Source organism: Akebia trifoliata, chromosome 5 (assembly GCF_017979445.1).
Source record: "Akebia trifoliata isolate Shusen 1 chromosome 5, ASM1797944v1, whole genome shotgun sequence".
NCBI lineage: Eukaryota > Viridiplantae > Streptophyta > Magnoliopsida > Ranunculales > Lardizabalaceae > Akebia > Akebia trifoliata.
This window is the reverse complement of record NC_141379.1, coordinates 12,231,163-12,253,346: the sequence shown is the minus strand read 5'-3', so window position 1 is coordinate 12,253,346 and position 22,184 is coordinate 12,231,163. Positions and strand designations below refer to the sequence as shown.

At 35.2% G+C, this 22,184-nt stretch overlaps 1 protein-coding gene across 2 annotated transcripts in view; it reads left to right on the top strand.

Moving 5' to 3' along the window:
- Nucleotides 1–10,846: 10,846 nt before the first annotated feature.
- Nucleotides 10,847–22,184, top strand: part of SWEETIE (HEAT repeat-containing protein) — a 108,799-nt gene continuing 97,461 nt past the window's right edge. The window contains exons 1-6 of one of the 2 annotated variants that reach the window (XM_086442803.1): nucleotides 10,847–11,334; nucleotides 11,475–11,682; nucleotides 16,270–16,376; nucleotides 19,368–19,604; nucleotides 19,696–19,785; nucleotides 19,873–19,960. In XM_086442803.1, the coding sequence (XP_086298929.1) occupies nucleotides 11,170–11,334; nucleotides 11,475–11,682; nucleotides 16,270–16,376; nucleotides 19,368–19,604; nucleotides 19,696–19,785; nucleotides 19,873–19,960 (895 nt within the window). In that variant the 5' untranslated portion in view covers nucleotides 10,847–11,169. The remainder of the gene's footprint in view (nucleotides 11,335–11,474; nucleotides 11,683–16,269; nucleotides 16,377–19,367; nucleotides 19,605–19,695; nucleotides 19,786–19,872; nucleotides 19,961–22,184) is intronic. The other variant, XM_086442804.1, reaches the window with a different exon arrangement.

Genomic DNA, 22,184 nt, shown 5'->3' with positions numbered 1-22,184 from the left:
GGGAACAATTTAGGTGAGTGAATGGTTATGTGAGGTGGATCGAGTTTTGCATTGAGAATGAGAGGTGGTAGTGATGGTAGGAGGAGTTACGTGAGTAGTTGATGGATTGTATGGAATGATGAGCGGTGGGCGTGAAGATGAAGTGTATGGTATATGAAGGGGGGATCGAGTTGGTCCTTGAGAATTTGGCAATGTGTAGGGTATAACAAGGGGAGGTCGGGTCTGATTTTGATGGTTTGGTGATCCATAAGGTATAACTAAAGGTGGTCGGGTAGCAGTATTTTGATGAGTGGGATGGATGGTGAGGTCGGCCAATCTGAGTGGCAACTGTGAGTTTTGATATGGATTTGATGTGTAGTGGTTGACTGTGTTAACCGTTGACGCCTTGGATTCCTTTGTTCAGTAGACCCTGATTTTTGTCCCGACAGGTGCTATTAAGTCTGATGGATTAAAGTCGAGTTCTTTGCAAACAACATTTATCCTATGCCCACTCCCCTCTCCATTGTGAGTTGGTAGGGGATTTTGATTGATGTTTTGTTGTTGGGCGGGGTGGCAGGTCCATCCAGGATGAAAGTTTTTTTATCAATCAGGTTCTATACTTGATGTTTGAGCTGCCAGCATTGGTCTTTAGAGTGCCCTCGTGCACCCATGTGAAATTTGCAGAACAAATTAGGGTTGTACTCTGGCCCTTTGGCGGCCTCGGGGTTTGGTGGACGTTTTACCAGATATTCACCCCTGAGTAAGATTGGCAGCAATTCTGATAGTGTCATGGGCAATCTAGTAAATACTCTATTTATTCTGTTAGGTCGTGCATGCTGATTTTGCCCATATAGTGGTGCCTGCTGTGCAATTGGTGGAGGATTTGCTCGAAATGGATTCTGAGGTGGAGGGTTCCATGTCAGCGGTGCTGGTGCCCATGAAGTTGATGGCGCTTGTGGTCTTGGTGCAGGTGAAGGGATGAAGAGGGGTCGACTTGGCTGTACGTTGTTAACTTGTGGTTCTTCCCTCTTCTTTCTCGTAAGCACTGGCTTTCTCTGAGAAGGGATTCATGTCGTTGTCCCTAGACTTGTGAAATCAAATATCAGACCGATTTGGATCTCGTCCTCGACCCGATTTGCTACTTGTACTAGATTAGAGAATGTGCCTGTGGTGTGCCCCACCAGATGAGTATAGAAGGCGTGCCCTAGTGTCGAGATAAACGTGGTGTTCATCTCTTGTTCGGTCATTGTAGGCCTTACTTGTAAGGCTGACTATCGCCATCTCTGTGCATACTCTTTCACCGTTTCCCTATACTTTCTTGTCATTTTAGCCATGTCATTCTGGTCCAGACCCACATCTGTATTGAATCGGTAATTCTGCCAAAACATTTCAGCTAGGTCCTGCCAGTTTTTGATAAGCGTTTGGTCCAATCCAGAAAACCATTTGAGTGCTGGCCCCGTTAAACTCCTCTGAAACAATTGCACTAACAGTCTGTCATCCTTGCCATCCTGGCATATGGATCCACAATATAACTTCAAGTGTGACAGTGGGCACCCCACTCCATTATACTTTTCAAACTCCGGACACTTGAATTTAGTCGGTAATTAAGCATTGGGGTAGAAGCAAAGGTCCTTGAACCTAGTTTCGCTCATCGTGTTGAGGCCCTTCATCATCTTCATCTCTTCTTGCAGAGATTTGATTTGCTGAGCCAATTTTTCGTCCGTTGCGCTTTTGACTTCTGTAGCCCTGTACTCACATTCATCATCAGGAATGACCACAAGGGGTGGTCGATTCTATGAGATATAGAGCGGGGGCCCCTGGTATTCAGGCATTGCAGGCGGCATGGTGGTCTGTGGTCCCTGGGGAGGTTGCTCGGGTAAATCCTGATTTGATCCAGATGCATGTTGCTGTATTGTTTGAGCTTGTATGATGCTGGCATTGGCTAGCATAACACTTACTATCTTTTCTTGCCTTTCGATTATTTTCAATAATGCTACAATTTGTGGGTCAATACCTGATGTTTCGGTCATTGGGGGTTGTGTTGGTTCAAAAGAACTCATGGTGACTGTAGATGATCTCAGAAAATATGAAGGTACTTTTGGCTGCTTGTATTTCTTTCGCTTGGCCACCTGTGGGTACAGAAGACCAAGCGTTACTATCTTGTTTACAAAAAATGAAGATGCGTGATGTTTTATTAGGTCAAGTAAAGTTGTTTATTATGAGTTTTAACAGAAAAATAATTTCTCGGCGCAGAGTCGGCATCAACACGGAGTTAGTAAAGTATTTTACAAAAGAATTACATCAGCACGGAGCTAGCATCGACACAGAGTCGATAAAATATTTCTAAAAGTGGAATTAACTCAGCGGGGAGCTAGCATCGACACGGAGTCGGCATCAACACGGAGTTGGCATCAGCACGGAGCTGGCATCGACACGGAGTCGGTAAATCATTTTTAAAAAGGTAATTTCATCAGCACGGAGCTAGCATCGACACGGAGTCGAAAAACATTTTAAAAAAGTAATTTCATCACCACGAAGCTGGCATCGACACGGAGTCGGGGGGATATTTTGAAAAGGTAATTTCATTAGCACGGAGTTGGCATCGACACGGAGTCAGAAAATATTTTGAAAGGCGATTTCTGAGATAAATCGATTTGGAACAACCCATGTTTTTAGTAGCCTCCAATTCAGTTATCTAAAATCACCACTGGCCAGGCAGATCTCCAAGGAAGAGGCGGTGCACAATGGCACTCTTAAATCACCTTATTCCCTGAATAGACGTAGTCTATCCCCCTCGTATCAACAGGGTAAGATCTTTCTAGGCACCGACTTTGATCAAGAACTGCAATTGGTGCTCTTTGAAATCTTTTTTTTAGAGAGTTGAGTGCATTTGAGTCGATTGATTGATTGTCATCTATGTTAGATCATGAACTTGGTTCGATATTGGATCTAGATCCGGTTTGTAGTGGATCTGGGTCTTAGACTCAGTCGAAACGACTCTAGGTTGTGGTCCTGATTGAAAGTGGGTCTGGGTCGTGGACCCTGTTGCAAATGGATCTGGGTCGTATCCCAGTTGAAAATGGATCTGGGTCGTGGACCCAGTTGAAAATGGATCTGGGTGGTGGACCCAGTTGGATTGGATCTGGGTGGTGGACCCTGTTGTAAATGGATCTGGGTCGTGACCCAATTGAAAATGGATCTGGGTTGTAACCTAGTTGAAAATGGATTTAGGTCGTGGACCCAGTTGAAATGGATCTGGGTCATGGATCCAGTTGGATTGGGTCTGGGTCGTAAACCCAGTTGAAAATGGATCTGGGTCGTGGACCCGATTGGATTGGATTGGATCTGGGTTGTGAACCCAGTTGAAAATGGATCTGGGTCGTGGACCCGTTTGGATTGGATTTGGGTCGTGAACCCAGTTGAAAATGGATCTGAGTCGTGGCCCTAGTTGGATTGGATCTGGGTCATAAACCCAGTTAAAAATGGCTCTAGGTCGTGGCCCCAGTAGGATTGGATCTGGGTCGTAAACCCAGTTGAAAATGGATATGGATCTAGATCATTTCACAAAATGGATTTGATTTGAAAAATTCGCACGCTCTTTTTCCTTTTTTTTTTCTTTTTTGTTATTTTTTTTTATTTTTTTATTTATTTTTTTTTCTATTTTTGTTATTCTTTGTTGAAAACATTAATTAACAAAATCCATTTCATTTAGTTTTTCCAAAATTTGGGATTTTTCTAAAAAGGGTGCCTTCAAAAATGGTAAGTGGGTTCCCTAAAAAAAAATGGACTGTCGAGTTCATTATGGGGGTCGAGTTCATTCTGGTCCGTGTTAGTGGCACGGATGTAATCAACATTTTGTTATCCGTGTCTTGGGCATGAATGAAACATTTACTGTTTCAACCGTGCTTAAGACACGGATAGAATACCCACTGCTTCAACCGTGCTACCAACACGGATGAGGCACATATTGCTTCAACTTTGTTCCCAACACGGATGGGGCATATTTTTGTCAATCCATGTCATGGACACGGACCAGAAAGAAATTCAGTTTCTAAAAATTCACAGAACTGTTTTCTTTGCCCATGTTTTCCATGTCTCCTTGTTTTAAGTCCTTTGCTCATTGTTTTTTTTTTTGTTTGTTTTAAATGATGTCACATGCACTATTCCATTTTACCTAAGGGAGGATAAAAATAGATTGAAAACATCTACCTAATGATCTAAGGGTGCCCCATTGGGCTTACAACTTGGGCTTCTAGGCCCGACAACAACTTGTACAATTACAACTTTGTTTGGGGGTCGATGTAGCGTTGGAAACTCGTGTCCTAGCATTGTCTAGTCAGGCACATGCATACGGCTTAATAGGTGGTTTCACGGCTACCCGATCTTCAAACCTCGATGCATACCGAAGTATACACGTTGTTGGTTGGTGATCGGGTTTGATGTGTTCATTCCCGACACTTGAAATAACGATCTCAAGCCGTGGAACTACTAAGCCTCGGGGCTAAGTATATTGAGGGTGGGGTGCTCACAAGTGCACACGTGCATTTTCATTCATTATTTTTTTTATCGACCCCTTACAAATATCATGAACAAAAATGTAAGTAAATATTACATTGCGGACATATGAATGAAATCAAAAGCAAAACAAAACACACACAACAACAAGAAACAACATTAGTAAACAAAAAATCTGTTTTTTTTTTCAAAATTAGTCAATGAATCCTCATTAATAAAAAGTTTTAAACACTTATTTATAACACCTCAATTTTAAAAAAAAATGACAAGGTATAAGATGGGGTGCCAATAATAACCATTTAAAGTCGGAACTTGTTATCCACTAATCATAAAATTATAAAAACCCAATTCAAACTAATCAAGGGAAATTAAATCGACCGAATTAATTTTTGATTGATCATTGACCTCATAACCAATTTAAATTTAAAAGTTAATAAACATTAAAATCATCCAATCAATTTAAAGTTAATTACCAAATCCAAGATCCTAGCCAATCGCTACTTAACCAACCATTAATCGATCACCAATCAACAAATTAAATATAATTTAAAATTAGATTTCCAAATAAATTTTTTTATCAAACTTAAAAAATGTTAATCAATCGAATGAAGAATTGATTGCTATCGAAAAAAAGTCAAGAAAATCAATCGACATAATCACCAACCAATCGATCTAATTGACCAAAAATTAGGATTTAAATTAGGAAAAAAGTAGGTAAAATGCATGGAATCATCACCCACCAAAAAAAATAGGGAACTCCCTATGGCTCACGTTGCACAAAAAGTTTCTATTTTAACACTTCTCAAAATCATGAAGATAAAATAAAAAGATCTTCATAAAAATCGAAAAGAAGAAAAAAAAACAATTAAGGGTAATTGGTTCGAAAGAAAAAGTCTGTATAGAATCCCTTTTTTTCCCTTTTTTTCCTTTTCACATTTTTTTCTTCTTCGTTTTTTAGAATATCCAAAAAGAACTAGCAAGCAAAATCAACATAAAATCATGATCTCAACAAGGAGAGTCGTACAAGAAGGAATGGATTGTCTAAAACGAATTAGAGAGTAAAAACAACATAAAATCACGATCTCAATAAGGAGAGTCGTACAAGAAGGAATGGGGACAAAAAAAGAAATTGGCTCCCTATAAGATTTCTCTTACCACTCTCACAAAGGAGAAGCAAAAAAACTAAAACGCGGCAAGGGTGAAAAAAGAAGAAAGCAAAAACAAACAAAGAAGAGAAAAATAAGGAAAAAAAAACTTACTTGTTGAGCCATCTCTATTGACAACATCCTTTTCTTGCACACTTTCACAGCAGCAACACACTATTCATCTCCTCATTTTCTTCTTCTCTGTTTCATCCCAGCCACAGCTACCTTCCCCCTCAACTTTCCCATCTCCTCCCGATCTTTTATAACAGCCCCATACTCACTAACTTCTCTAAGCCTCACCCCCTCTTTCGACCTCACAACAACCACACACCCCCTTTCGGCCTTTCGTAGTAGCTCCACTCCTTTTTAAAACTCTCTCTCCCACTTGAGCTATTTCATTTTCTCTCTCAATTTCACCTTCTCTTCCTTACGTGATCTCGCTTATATTCTACCAAATTGCGATTCCCTCTCAAATTTTCAATCCATTTTCCTATTACATTAAATTATTCAGCCTTACATCAATCTGTCTATATTCCCTCAAGGAGGAATACAACTCTAAAAGAATCACCCACAAAAACTCAATTAGCTCTCTAGTGATCTATATAGGATTGTTATTGGCGCACATCCTATCTCTAGTTGAAAGAAGGTGGGTTATTGTGTACGTGATTTTCTTCCATATTATGTGCTCCTCTTCATAATGATGTGCCTGTAGCGATAGGTATCATTCTCGATGCTTAGAACCGAATGATCGTTATCACTTTAATTGATTTGAGCCTCATTTAGGAAAGTTTGTAAGGTTAGATTTGAGTTCTACATCGAATCATGGCTTTTCACCAATGTGGTTTGTTGGAGATGTGTTCCTTAATGGTTTGATCGAGCAACTAACATTTCATGCAGGTTAAGGACGTTTACAATGAGGCCATGCTCACTAGTTTTGACCAAAGGGAGAAATTATTATTTCATATGCTTTTGGGATACCTTTCCTTTTATATGCCATTGAGGTTCACTCTTTCTATGGAGTAGTGATTTCTCTATCGACCAAATCACTTAGCTAATTTTATCAATATTTTTCTTGCCTTTTCTTAGCATAAGTAAATCAATCTACCCACTTGAATGCTTTTGAAAGAATCTTGGAACCTTTTGGATCGGGTTGGAAACTTGAAATTTAAAATTTATTTTGTTGGATATTTACATACATCTAGCCCAATTCAAAGGTAGCAAGATATTCAATTTAGCATAAAATAGGTAGGTCGTTATACACGCGCCTAGTTAACTAGATCATTTTTTTGGCACATTAAATTGAAGGTGGAATGCTTTAATGAGTTAACTCATGTTTAAGGTGTGCATTAAGTAAGGTATTATGGTTTTATATGACTCGTCTCTTAATTCAATATTTTTATGGGTGCGTTTAGCACAATAGAAATATTTTTCAAAAACTTATGGGTCCACTCACCGATTATTTGATGGCATGTTCATTACTTTAATCGAATTTATTTTTTTTAAGATTAGAAAGTCTACTTGTTATTTTCATAGTTATTAGATCGATCAATTTTTTTAAATCTTTATTGAGTTAACTTATTAATTTTTTGGGCTAGATCGATTTTATTTTTGTAAATTAATTCATTATTTTGTGCTATGCTTGATCACAAATTTATTCAATTGATTGATTAGTGATTGGTTTGATTTATCGAATACTATTGCCACCCTTCTTCAATTTTGATTGATTTTTTTATTTTGAAATCAGGGTGTAATAAATAAAAACTATTATCGATAAATGTCCAATATCCAAGTTTGCAATTTAAACTTCTGATTTTATTATCTCATCACAAATCGAAGATGTTAATCCATATAATAAAAATCATCATTTTATGCGATCAATCGACGCAATTCCACGTGATAGAAATTGTATGAAGAATTATGCCACTTTATGTAAAAATATTTGGTTTTCCTAAACATGACTTCTTTAGATTTTCTTGATGTACATGTACATTGTCAAAATTGTCAATAATATACAATCCAACATCCATATAGAGATGAAGAGTGTTTTGGTAATAAAGTAGTGATAATGAATTACTTTTGGTCTTAATAGTAAAGATGAAGAGTATTTTGATAAAAATGAAGGGTATTTTGGTAGTAATATCCTTCTGGAAGATGAAGAGTATTTTTATAAAGATGACAAGTATTTTAAAAGATGAAGGGTATTTGGTAATTCTCTTTTATTTTTTAAGGTTAAGTTTGGTTGGAAATTTGATTAAAATTGACGGGTATTTTAGAAGATGAAGGGTATTTTGGTAATTGAAAAAGATGAAGGGTATTTTGATAAAAATGAAGGGTATATATGGTCAAGATGAAAGGTATTTTTATTAATCTCATTTCCTTTTTTAAGGTTAAGTTTGGTTGGAAATTTGATTAAAGATGGAGGGTATTTTGATAACTACAGTTAAGCCATTTTACGTTTTTGACTTCTTGTAAAAATCATTTAAAGAAGTCCTTTTTGGACGACTTCTTTTAGGAGCTACTATTGAACTTTAATTGAAATCCACGGGAGTCAAAAAAGCCCAAACGAACATTATTTTTCTAGTTTTTTTGGCTTAAAAGTAAAAAAAATTGGCTCTTGAAACTCAAACGAACATGGTCTAAGTCTCAAGGTCTCCAGATTATCAAAATGTGTGGCGAAGCTAAACGTGCGTACTTGTTAAATTAAGTGTAAAGTGTGGCAATTCTAAGCATACGTTATTTTCTATGTCAAGTCGTAATGAATAAGAGAGATGAAAAGACTAAAAACAAAAAAAATTGAGAAATGTACTTTCAAGTTTTTCAAGTTCTTTGCACTCATAATTAGGAACCCTTAATGACTGGATGATGACTTATTAAATTAGGCAGATGCAAAAATGGGGTGTCTACACTCATCGTTACGGATTCCTAGTAACAGAGTGACATTTTGTTAAATTAGATAGTTGCAAAAAAGGGTGTCTATACACCACTATCACCACCATGACCAATTTTAACATACCATCCTCTAGTTCTTTGATCGACATCCAACCAATGCATCCAACTATCTGTTTATCTAAATTCCTATCAAGGTACCTTATAACAAAATCCTCCATGGCACTTTCCCATATCAGCATTCTCGATCTGACCCGATTATTGTAGTTTACCTCGGATCCTGGAATTGGGGTGTAAGAAGTGTGAGTAATGGGAATATTACCTAATAGATGGAAGGTACAATAATGGTTGTTAGGTATTCGATTAATCATAATAAATTCATAACTATTATTTGTAAAAATTCCTTAGAAGATCTCATTAATCTAACCTTATCTTCTTACTTTTTTTTTTATGGATTGCTCACACTCGTGATTTTGATCTCAGAATGAATAGGAGATTTATCTCCTATATTTTTTGATTTGGCGACTAAGGGCCTGTTTGGATACCAGGAGCAGAACTACTCTTCCAAAGAACATGAGCTGAAGTACTCTATGGAGGAGTTGGAAAAGTAATTCTGTGTAGAAAGGGCGTTTGGCAATCAACTCTATGAAGTACTGGCAGAAGTACTTTTGTGCTGGAAGTCTGTTTGGGAACCATACTGACTTCTCATGACTTCTAGAAAAAAGACCAGAATACCCTTATATTATACCAGTTACTGTTTTTTATCTTTTAGTGTCATAATATGCCTTCAAATTATATTGTTTTTGACATTTTAACTATAAATATTAATATAATAATATAATAAATATTAATATAATATAATATAATAAATATTAATATAATATAATATAATATTTTAAATATTAAATATTAATATAATATGTTTAAATCCATTATACTCAAAATTTTTTAAAAAAATTGACAGACTGTTTTTGACATAGTATGACATAATATTAAAAAAAAAAATTGACAGACTGTCTTTTAGTGTCATAATATGCCTTCAAACTATACTGTTTTTGACATTTTAACTATAAATATTAATATAATATAATATAATATAATATTTTAAATATTAAATATTAATATAATATAATAAATATTAATATATATAATATAATATAATATAATAAATATTAATATAATATAATATAATATTTTAAATATTAAATATTAATATAATATGTTTAAATCCATTATACTCAAAATTTTTTAAAAAAATTGACAGACTGTTTTTGACATAGTATGACATAATATTAAAAAAAAAATTGACAGACTGTCTTTTAGTGTCATAATATGCCTTCAAACTATACGGTTTTTGACATTTTAACTATAAATATTAATATAATATAATAATATAATATTTTAAATATTAAATATTAATATAATGTGTTTAAATCCATTATACTCAAAATTAAAAAAAAAAAAAATGACAGACTAGCTTTTAATGTCATAATATGCCTTCAAACTATATTATTTTTGACATTTTAACTATAAATATTAATATAATATAATAAATATTAATATAATATAATAAATATTAATATAATGTGTTTAACTATAAATATTAATATAATATAATATAATAAATACTAATATAATATAATATTTTAAATATTAAATATTAATATAATGTGTTTAAATCCATTATACTCAAAATTTAAAAAAAAAAAAATTGACAGACTGTCTTTTAGTGTCATAATATGCCTTCAAACTATATTGTTTTTGACATTTTAACTATAAATATTAATATAATATAATATAATATTTTAAATATTAAATATTAATATAATGTGTTTAACTATAAATATAATATAATATAATATAATAAATACTAATATAATATAATATAATATTTTAAATATTAAATATTAATATAATGTGTTTAAATCCATTATACTCAAATATATTTTTTTTTTTTTTTAATATTAATAAATGTTTCTTTCATTTGATTTAAGGGCAAATGAATTAGGAATATTTTCATAGAAAATTAATAAAGTTAAGGGTATTTTGGTAAAACGAACCGTTAGATTTTGACTCCCCGCAAGATGAGTTTTGAGAAATAGGTTTTCTCAACTTCTTCACAAAGAGTAATTTCTTGCTCTTGCGCGGAGTAACTCTTCGAAGGAGTTGTTCATCAAAACGCATCCAAACGACTTCTAACTCCCCGCAAGAGTCAGAAGTAGCCAATGAGTCCTATCCAAACGCCTATTAACTATTTACATTTTATATGTAGGGAATTGAGGGTATCGATGATTTGAAAGTTAAAGTTATTGAGGGCATTGCAACTTCTTCAATCCGATTAATAGAATATTCTCAACAGCCGGCAACTAGTTCAATGAGCCAAATAGGCTGAATGTGTTGGTTGTCCGCAATCCGCACGATCAGCACCCTCCCACAGCGAAAACAAAAAGGCATTGGGACTAATGAATCGAAACCTTACCGTACACCGAGTTGCAAATTATGGCTCTCAACCACGTGATTATAGCCACGTGGTTTGAGTACTTTTTGTTCCACCGATTAAGCCAGCGAGCGAGGCAGTTTTCCTCTGTTCAGGTTCAGCGTCGACCGGTCTAAAGAGTTGTTCTCTCTTTTCACTGCAACTCCCATGGCGAAGAAATACGTAAGAGAGAACGTTCCTCTCTCCAGATTTGGAGTTTTAGTCGCACAGTTAGAATCCATCGTAGCTTCCGCAGCTCAACAATCTCCAGATGCTCTCCTCTGCTTCGATCTCTTATCAGATCTCATCTCTGCTATAAATGAAGAACCCAAGGCCAGTTTTACTTCTTCTCTCAATCTAATTTCACTTCTCATGTTTTTCCTAACTTCTTCAGATCCGTTCTTCTATGCAATTTGATTCAAAATAGATTGTTAAATTTCTCTAAAGATAGTTAATTTTCTGATAAATTGCAGGAATCTATCCTCCTATGGCAGAGGAAATGCGAGGACGCTCTCTATTCTCTGCTCATTCTTGGTGCTCGTCGTCCAGTTCGGCATTTGGCGTCGTTAGCAATGGCGAGAATTATATCAAAGGGCGATGGCATTTCGATATATTCGAGAGCGAGTAGCCTCCAAGGCTTGCTCTCGGATGGGAAGAGAAGCGAGCCTCTTCGCGCCGCAGGTTTTCATCTAACTGAACAAAATGAACTTGGATAGATTGTCTTATTAGATGGTTTGCAATGAATCCTAATAGGGTTTATATATAAAATCAACAACTATCCTGGATAGAATTGCCTCTTTAATTTTTTTTTATTCTGCTTGATGACTTAATACATTTTAAAATTGGTTGCTTTACATCTTTCTTATATGTTGTTGTCAATGTGAAAGTGTTACAGTTATAATAACACCCTCCTTTTATAAGCCACATATGAACTTAATGGAAACCATTACTTATATCCATATCAAATCGAGTAACCCTCTTCATCCCCCCCTAGAATTATAAAATTACGAGTTTTCACTTTTTTCTTAGTTGAAAGACTGATGGCCCCATATAGGTACCTAACTTGATGTTTTAGATGATTTGCGTACTAGGATAAATGAATCAAATGATATTTTTGTTCCAATTTCTGCCTTGCTTTCTCCCACTAAATCAAGCTTTCCCTTCCAATTATTATCAGTGATTCAAGTCGGCTCCTATTTCTGTTCCAGCCCCTTCCCCTTTTGGACCCACACACAAGCTCCCATTTTATTAAAATATATTTTCTAAATGAATCCTCATCATCCTACAAAACTTGTAGTACAATATCTAAATACTTCTCACCATTGGCATCAACATGAGAAACAAGGAAATCTAATAAATTGGAATACTTGACATGCATCTATTTAGAGAACCATCTAACCAACTTTTGAGAGAGATCTTGTCTGCCAAGCTGCCGATCTTCAATTTGTGTTTTCAAGCTCCACATACTATAAGCTCTTGAAACTGCACAAAATTTGAAAAATCCAAGATATCCAGAAGACAAAGGGTGAAGTAAACAAGAGGCAAGCGTCTACTACGTTTCAAAAGAAAAGAAAAAGTAAAAAAAAAAAAGAAAAAGGAAAAGGAAAAGGAAAAGAAAAATATAAAAATTGGGTAAGCAAAATCCTAGAAAATTCAACCTTCTAGATTGAGACAATTAAACTTCACTTTTCTTGGTTTACAAAACCAAATCGGTATACAAAAACTTTACCTAGTGTTCTAGTCTGGAACAACCACTTGTTATTTTGACAAGTGGCTATCATGTGGGGATAGTGTATTTCTAACCACTCTTGGACTAGAAGCATATGCCTTTCAAAGCCAGATATTCATGATGGGTGTAGCCCTACCTCAAAAACTCGAAAAATGACCATATGAAACATGTGTGATACACATTAAGAATAAAATCTGGATTTACTTGGTCTCCAAGGTCGGGTAAGGCAAGATGTTAGCTTACTTGGTCTTAGCATTTGGGCCATAAGTTAAAATATCTCCTTGGATAAATTATCTCCCTTACCTTAAGTTCATTGAGTTTACCCAAAATGCCATGCCTTCGGTGAGTAAATTCCCACCATGCCTTTGAGAATTAGGAGGAATTTCATGTGAGTACAAGACTCGTATCAATAAAGTAATATGTAATTCTCCCCTAAAAATGAGGGCATTTTAATCATTTTCCAACATGCCCGGAGAATGATTGTAAGATGCCCATTAATTCTCAGGTTTGAGGATTAAAAATTTGCTCCAAGAAGCCTTCTGTTAGGCTTAGAGACATTTTGCAAAAATGCTTCCTCACACCATACCATTTATACAAACCATCTTTAGAGACTACTTCATCAGAGACACACTTAAAAGAAATTAGCCCCTTGCACTCTTGAGGCCTTGAAGGAGAAGAAGACTCCTTGTTAAGAGTGCACAAGTAGTTAAGTTTACATTGTTATCATACTTGTTAGTAGCTTCTATTATCTCTTTATTTCTTTTTATTGATGTGAGCCTTCCATTTTCCTACTAATGTAGGACAACCTATATTTGTTCGATTCTAAGGTTGATCTACTTTAGGAAGGGTACTAGCAAGGCTAATTAGGTGGTTACAAAGAAATAAAAATTATAGAAAAAGATTTTAGTCCTAAGGTTTATTGGTCATCTTGAAAGGTTTCAACAATGCTAATTAGATATGTTAAAAGCAAAGTTTGGCACTAGGGTGTTGAAATTAGGTTTAAGGGTATAATGTAGGGTTCGACTTGAGGGTATAATATAAGGTTAGGTTTGATGGAGGGAGGATTTGAATATTGTAGATTAGGTTGTGGGTTTCAAAGTTTTGATTGGTTTTAAATGCACTATGGTAGGTTTGGTTTGTTTCTTGTGGAGCAAGAAGAGTTTGGATGGTTTGATACCTCAAAATAAATAAAAATAAAAAGTGTAGAAGAAGATAGATTGAAGAAGAAGATTGATGCAGGACGATGAGGGGGAGATAAGAAGATAGAATTTGATTTTGAAAAAATATGGAATTTAGGGAAATCTGGTTGGGGATTGGGTTAAGGATTTGGTTTAGGATTGGGTAAGGATTAAGGATTTAAGATTGAGTTTATGATTTGGATTTTGGGTTAGGATAGGGTAAACCTAAAAGGTAAGATGAAAATTTTATTTCAATTATTGTAGGATAGAGAAAATGGTTAAAGATTTGTAAGTTTCTAGAATCAAGAAAGGGGTTTCAAGATTCAAGAATCCAAGACTTCAAGTAGTCAAGAATCAAGAATTCAAGATTTCTTGAAAAATCAAGAAAACAAAAGTTTATGGGTTGGGTTCTAGAAAGGATTAAAGGATTCTTGATGGTTTCTTAATTTCTCATAAATAAAAAAAGAAGATAGATGATAAGAGGATTAAAGAAAGGAAAAAAAATGATATTTACCTTAGAATCACCCTAATGATTTCCATGGCATCAACCATGTTGAATGCACTAACATTCAAAGAAAACAAAAACTTCTTGTTTATTCTATTCATTCATTTTCCATAAATAAATCCTAATACAATTTATAAATAAAAAAAATCAACCAAGAGTCCTAGTAAAATTAAAATACCTAATTTTCGTAACTTTCTCTCTTCTAATTTTCAAACCCTAATAAACTTAAATAAAAGACAAAGTAAAATTATTGAACTGTCCCTAAATATTATACTAAGACCATGGGCCAATAAAACATTAAAATAAGCCCTAAAAACATAAAATTAAAGCTTTAAAATAGAAATTGAAATAAAAACTAAAATCCATACTTCAAGATTTGATGTCCTCATCAATTCTCCTAGACTTGGAAGATTTCGCCATTGGCGAGATAAAATTGTAGTAATTCTCATCATCGGTTGCGTTCCGCATTAAAGATGAAAGAGAAAAAGAAGATTAAGGAGAAAAAGATGCTAGAATTTCCTTGAAACCACACTAAAGATTTTCATGGCATCTCACCACATAGTTTCCAATCATTAAAGAGTCAAAAAGAGAGTTGTCAAATTTTTATTCAATAAACTATGAGAAATCAAGTACAATGACCATATGAATAGGCTCTCACATTTTAGGCTCAAACCTTAATCCTAACATAATTTAAACTTTGACCCTCAGATTTAAATCTCATATCCTACTGGCATTTGGTCATAACTTTATCAAAACATATTGGTTTCGCAAAATCTTGGGCTCGTTGGATGGGTAACTGAAGAATTTTTCAAATGACATGAAAATCAACTTAATACGACAAGTTTTAACCCTTGAAAATAAGTCCTAACCCAGTAGGCTACATAAAACCTAAAGCAAAGTGATGTAAATAATACTTAGACTAATATCAAACTCCTAAAATAACAAAGAAAAAAGAAAACTCAAAATTAGAATGTAATAAATCTAACTAATTTAAAACTAACCCTAACAAGAATGAAGTGTCTAGATTGCGTTCCCATGGTCACGAGGACCCAAGTGAAAATCCACGTGGGCACATGGCTTACACATACCATTTTAAATGCATCCATAGATAACTCGTTGGCGATTTTTCCATCGATGTTTGCTTTTTAAAGTAAGAAAATCCCGTTTGAGGTTGCTTTTTCTTCTTTTGGTGTATGGTCTTGATTAAAATTCTAAGTGGACTTTTTAATGGTTGTGGTATTGTTGAACAACCAATTTTTGTTCAATGTGCAAAGCTTTTTGGGAGTTAGTTAACCATGTTTTAATCCATTGTAATGTTACATGTATTGTGTGGTCTATTTTTATCTCGTTATTCCATTATTCTGGATATTTTCTCTCACTGCTTCTTTCATTTTTTGAGAGTTGGCAATCTTGGGTTTTTTGGGGGAGAGAAAGGATTCTATGGCATTAACTTGCTTTTACCATTTGTTGGGGCATATGGAGGGAAAGGAATAATTTAGTCTTTGATGGATGGAGCAATCGATCTTGGAATTTATAAGTATTGTATTTGTTTGGTGTAAATGGTTTGTGGAATATAGAGATCATAATTTGAAAGTTGTTTTAGAAATGAGTGGCAGCTGTTTGATGCAAAGTAGTTTCTAAATCTCGTGTTCGAAGATAAAACATCAATAGTTGCTGAAACCCCAACCAGTATTATCTAGACATGTGGCACATATGCCAAGTGTTAAGATGTTGACAGGTGTTAAAGTGCTTATGATTCACACAATGGAATATTGATTTGATTTTTTCTTTGCTTGTGGTGTGTGTCTAAGCATTTTGTCTTTTTTTTTCTTGGCCATTGGTAACTGTATCAATAGGTGCAGCGCAATGCTTGGGAGAATTATACCGCCATTTTGGGAGAAGGATTACTTCAGGTTTACTTGAAACAACTAACATTGCAGCAAAACTGATGAAGTTTCATGAGGTATTCATATTTGAAATACAATTGTTTTGTACTCTAATTCATTTCTACTTGGCATTTACTAGCATTCGGTATCTGTCCAATTGTCCCCTCTTCATTGTTTAGGACGCTTAAAAACATTCCTCTGTACATGGTACACTTATTTATTTATTTTTACAAATTTCATTGGAATTTAGAGTTTGTAATATGAATGAAATTTGAGGCACATCCTCCTGTATTTTTTTTTTCTTATGAATAATTAGAGATGCATGAAAGAATGATTGGAGACATTTTTTGGGAATTACAATAGGGGTACATGATCCTGAATTACAAATTCATCCCAATTAAGTCCAAAATTGGCTAAAATGTCAACTTCTAAATGCCTTTTTTTTAAAGAAAATTAGTGAGTGGCATGCAACATGTACACCTTGTTGATGCAACGGACTGTTGTGGTATCTGAAGGCGTGCCCAAGTTTTGCACTCATCGATGCATGTATTATAAGTAAAAATATCTAGAGTTTCACATTGATGAGTATGTAGGCTATGTTCCTGTTCCTTGGTACAATAATTGTTCCAGATTTTTTTGACAAAGCCCAAGTTTGGTGCACCTTAAGTACGTGTTATAGTGATAAATGGAGTAGGGCTGTCAACGGATGCTTATCGGTTCGGATACAGTAATGTTCGAATCCAAATCCAAATCCGAAATTTTTATCTAATATCCGAATTCGAATTCGAATCCGATGGATGTTCTAAAATTCTATCCGAATTCGAATCGGATTATCCTATCGGATATCGGATAATATCCGATTAGAATTCGAATAATTTGTATTAAAAAAAAAAATACAATTTTTCCTTATCCAATTGATTTTTCATTATTAAAAAAAACCCTATTATATATTATACTATGTATATATAAATAAATAAATAAAATAATATATATTATATTATTTATATAAAAAATAAATCAAATAGAATAATATATATTATATATTATTTCAAATCGAATATTATCGGATTCGAAATGTTAATATCCGAATCTGTATCCGATAAGGATTCGAATATATAAAACCATCCGAATTCGAATCCGATATCTGATTTTTGAATTCGAATTTTCGACTATCCATTGACACCCCTAAAATGGAGTTATCTTTACAACTATGTATGCTATACACGAGGCTGTTTTGCAATATGGATGAAATAGGCGGTAAGATATTCTGTATTTATTAGGGACTGGTGTGGAAATTTAATATGTAGTCTTGTTTTTCAAAGAGTGTATGAGGCCTAGTTTCTATTTTTACTTTTATTTTTATTTATATTTCTTGTTAAGTGCATGAGGCCCAAATTATTTTTTGATCAGCATGAGGCCCAAATTAGACACACCTGAGTGGTGTGTTTGTGATTATAAGTGGGGTTATCTTTAAAATTATGTAGTTATGCGAGGTTTGGAAATATGGATGGAATGGTCGTAATAAATTATATAATTATTAGGAACCTGGTTTGGAAATTTAATATACAGAATTTTTTTTTACACTACATTGCCAGTCCCTTGGCTGGATAAAGGAGTGTTACATTTGTTTGACTGCTGGTGTAGAAACCTTGCCATATCCTAACATGACCCCGATCCTTGTCTCTTGGGTCGAACAGACATTCGTGGCTAGGCTTATTTGTCACAACAAATTGCCTTTTGTGGCTAGATGCAAATCTCTGCCATCTAACCGAGTTTCGGGGCTAGGAGCATCTTTCGTCCCAGATGCTACTTTCGGTTCAGTCGAACTTACTTTTGGGGCTAGGTGCAACTTTCATTGGGACGAACCAACTTTCAGGGTTGGACTCTACTTTCGCTTTTGACGAACTGCCTTTCAGGGCTAGATGCATCTTTCGCTTGGTATGAACCGGCTTTCAGGGATAGATGCAATTTTTGCTTGGTATGAACTAACTATGATTGAGGAATTGCAACAAAATAGCTCTAGCAAAACTGCAATGAATTATTCACTAGCTTTGTTGGGAGAGCAATAATTTTTCAATGTTAAGGCATCATGAGAAAAGGAGATCCACATTCAAGATTTTCTTTAATGCTGTCAATCTAATGAAGAAAGCCACATTGGAAGGACCTTTGGTTCCTATATGAAGGATCTTGGCATATCAATAATTTGTAGAAGGGAAAATCAGAGGTAGAAGGATAGATTGAGAACTTCACGTATCCTCTTTTCCAAACATGAATGTGCTGGCCACGCAGAGAGATTGGGATGTCAAGGACACGTTTAATAAGCTTAGCTAAGAAATTAACCTCCCTATCATTGAAACTCCTCTTATAACTGAAGTCCAAAGATAATGTCCATCAACCACAACATGAACTCCAGAGTTGGGTTGTTTATGTTATTTGAAATAGAAAGTAAATCAAGAAACTGCAGACTACGGGGGCAATCACCACACCAACAATCTTCCTAGAAAGGAACCATATTACCTTTCCATACCTTGAAGGCCACCATTCTCCTAAATTCGAACATAATCGCCCTTTCAAACTTTGTATCCATAGGACATGCTAACAATGTTGGTTTCCCACTCGAAGGAGCTACGCTCTAGTTGTGTTGAACAACTGTTTACAAATGATCTTAATGGATGTTGAATTTCTATTTCCACCATTCTAATATTCTTCTCTCGTGTCAGATTGCTGTCCATGGAGTTTTTTATTTTATTTTATTTTGCTTATGAGGAACCCTTGCTATACAGTTTCCTTTGTGCTACCAAAGGCAAAAAAAAAAAAAAAAAACCATTTCATTTGAATTTAACAAAAACGCGAGTCTTACCTATTGAGCCCATTCTTTTGTTGGATCCGCATTTGTTTCGTTTTTCCCTCTATGTAAATAGCTGTGGTTAATGTAGCTAGTGCAGGTTTGAATGTGATACGCAAGTAAGAATTTTCCAATCGCTCTTTCGTTTTTCATTTATAATATCATTCTTTTGTTTTGTACTTAAAAATTTCAACATTTACATTCAGTAAATCACACTTTTCAGGATTTTGTGAGACAAGAAGCTCTGGAAATGCTTCAGAATGCATTGGAAGGTTCAGGTGGTACTGGTGCTTCTGCAGCTTATTCTGAAGCTTTTCGCCTCATCATGCGGACAGGAGTGGGGGATAAATCATTCATTGTTAGAATAGCTGCTGCAAGATGCCTGAAGACTTTTGCCAGTATTGGTGGACCTGGATTGGGACTTACTGAACTTGAAAATTCTTCCTCTTATTGTGTCAAGGTAGGTGTCCTGATCAACATGTATATAATATATATATATATATATATTTTCCTGATCAGTGTATACTAATTAAGGCTATTCTGCACTCTAGGCTCTTGAGGATCCTGTTTCATCTGTCAGGGATGCCTTTGCTGAAGCTTTGGGTGCACTGCTTGCTCTTGCAATGAATCCTGAGGCGCAGGTACTATATGCGTATAATCAAATGGCCATTATTCACTGGACATTGTTGTCTTTTGGAAATCTAATTCTAGCAATTTTTTCTAACTAGGTGCAACCAAGGGGAAAAAATAATTCTACTCCAGCAAGGAAACTGGAAGGCTGTTTGCAAAAACATTTAACGTGGCCATTTAAGAGAGGTATAGTTATACCTGGTACATTGTTGTATTCCATCTTCGAAAGGCTCATCGACTTATCATTATTATTTAGTTATGAATATAAATTTTATTAAAGAGGGAAAGATGAAGGAGGTCGAGGAAACAAGCCCAAACAGAGAAGCAAACACTAATTACGTATAGCCCTAACAATAGAGGCCCATCTAAACTAAATTTTCTCGAAAAGCCCGCTATTCATTTCCTTCTAGTTGCCCCAACATACTGCAAAGGGAATCAATCTCCGTATGATCCTTTTTCTATCAGTGAAGGCTTAGATTTGCCAACTTTGGACCAAAGAAACGACATAATTTGGGAACACCACTAAGCGTGGAGAAGGCAAAGGAAGTAAGTCCAAATCTCCCAGACAAAGGGACAATGAATTAGTAAATTATTATCTGACTCCCTAGAAGACTTACATAGAACAAAAAAAGATTGAAACTACACCCCTATACAGGCCTATACAGGGTGTGATCAATGCGAAAGATCCCTTCGAAGGATGTAGACCAAATGAAAAAAAAAAAAAAAAAAAAATCTTGGAGGGAACCTTTGAGACTTAAACAGTAAAAAACTAGGAGCTCCACATTAGAACGAGGAAACAAAAAATTATAGAATGACTTAATTGAGAACTTTCAATCTCGCAATGGTTACTGTACAAGAGACGGCCCCAGCCAACTGCCTCCCAAACATAAGAAATAGAGGTTTGGATGGTTGTCAGTTAAACTTATGAAGGAACTAAGGTGTTCGATCACTACTAACATAAAAAAAGATACACAAAATTTTAAGCATGCCATTAGGAGCTCTAAAACCAGCAATAAAGTCGGTTTAGACTAGACAGACCTGAGGCTCTAATCTGTAAAAAAGTAGTCACTTCAAAGTTCTAGGCATAAAGATACAAGTAAGAGTTTGGTGTATGCTGATAGGTGAGTTCGAAGTCACCCCCGAGGGGGCTAGGGGGGTAACGTTCCTACTCTCTTAGCTAGAGTCCAAACCCTCTGATCCTTGTGAGAGAAAAAAGGAAGAAAAGATAAGACTGGAAAGAGTTGTAACGTCATGGACTTCCCACTCGTTAAAGTTTGTCATGAATCTGAATTCCAAGATAGTTCTGTTCTAAATGAACCAAAAAGCTTTTGACTGACATCGCTTCTTTTGAATGTGTATAGAGAACAACCCGGGGGATCGCTCTTTAAGAGTAGATTCTCCATACCATCAATCCTCCCGAAAATGCACCCTGTTACCTCTATTAATCTTGAAGTAATTTATTTACTAAAATTTGAGGCTAGTTTAGCTATACCCTTCCTCACATTACTACCAAAGGATGATATCCCCTTTTCACTTTTGTCAATGAAGGAATTCTTACCATATGCAGCTCAAGTGATTCTTTTCCAAAAACTTTCTATTGCCTCCCAATAACTCCACATTCACTTTTCCAACATAATTAAATGCTTAACCCTAAACCTCCTAATGCTTAGACCACCTTCCTTTTTTGAAAGACAAATTCTAATCCACTCAACTAAGGGTGTGTTTGATTACCCATGGAAAATGGGTTGGATTTCCATTTTTCATGCAAAATCATATTCTTCATTGTTTGATTGAATTCTTTCCATGGAAAATGGGAATCCACTCTCATCTCAAAATCCAGCAAAGTGTGGATTTCATTTTCCCATGGGGATAGACGGGAAAATAAAATCCACCCCGACAATAAAATCCAATAAAATTCTAATAACTTTTTTTCTTAATCTTCTCCAACACCACCACTTCCACCAGCACCACCACGATGATCACCGTCACCAATGAAGGGTAGTCGACCTTGAAAATCACCGTCAACCACCCTTTTTTTTTTTCTCTCTTCCTCCCTCTTTTCTTCTTTCTCCTCCTATTACCTCCTCTCCCCACTCCGTCTCTTCTTCCCGTGCCCCCTCCTCCGTTATATCTCTCTCTTCCCCACTCTTTTTTTTTTCCCCTGGTAATTTCCTAGGTAAAATCAAACGCGGGATTTCGATTTTCCATGTTGCTCATTTTCCCACCCCCATTTTTCGAAGGATTTTAAAATTTATGGACTTGCATTTTCCATGCAATCAAATAGACTCTAAGCAAAATTTGTAATTTCCGACCTTGTAATTCCAAATGCCCCTCCCCCCTTTATATCTCTTTTCTCCCCCCATTCTTTTTTTTTTCCCTGGTAATTTCCCAGGTAAAATCAAACACGGGA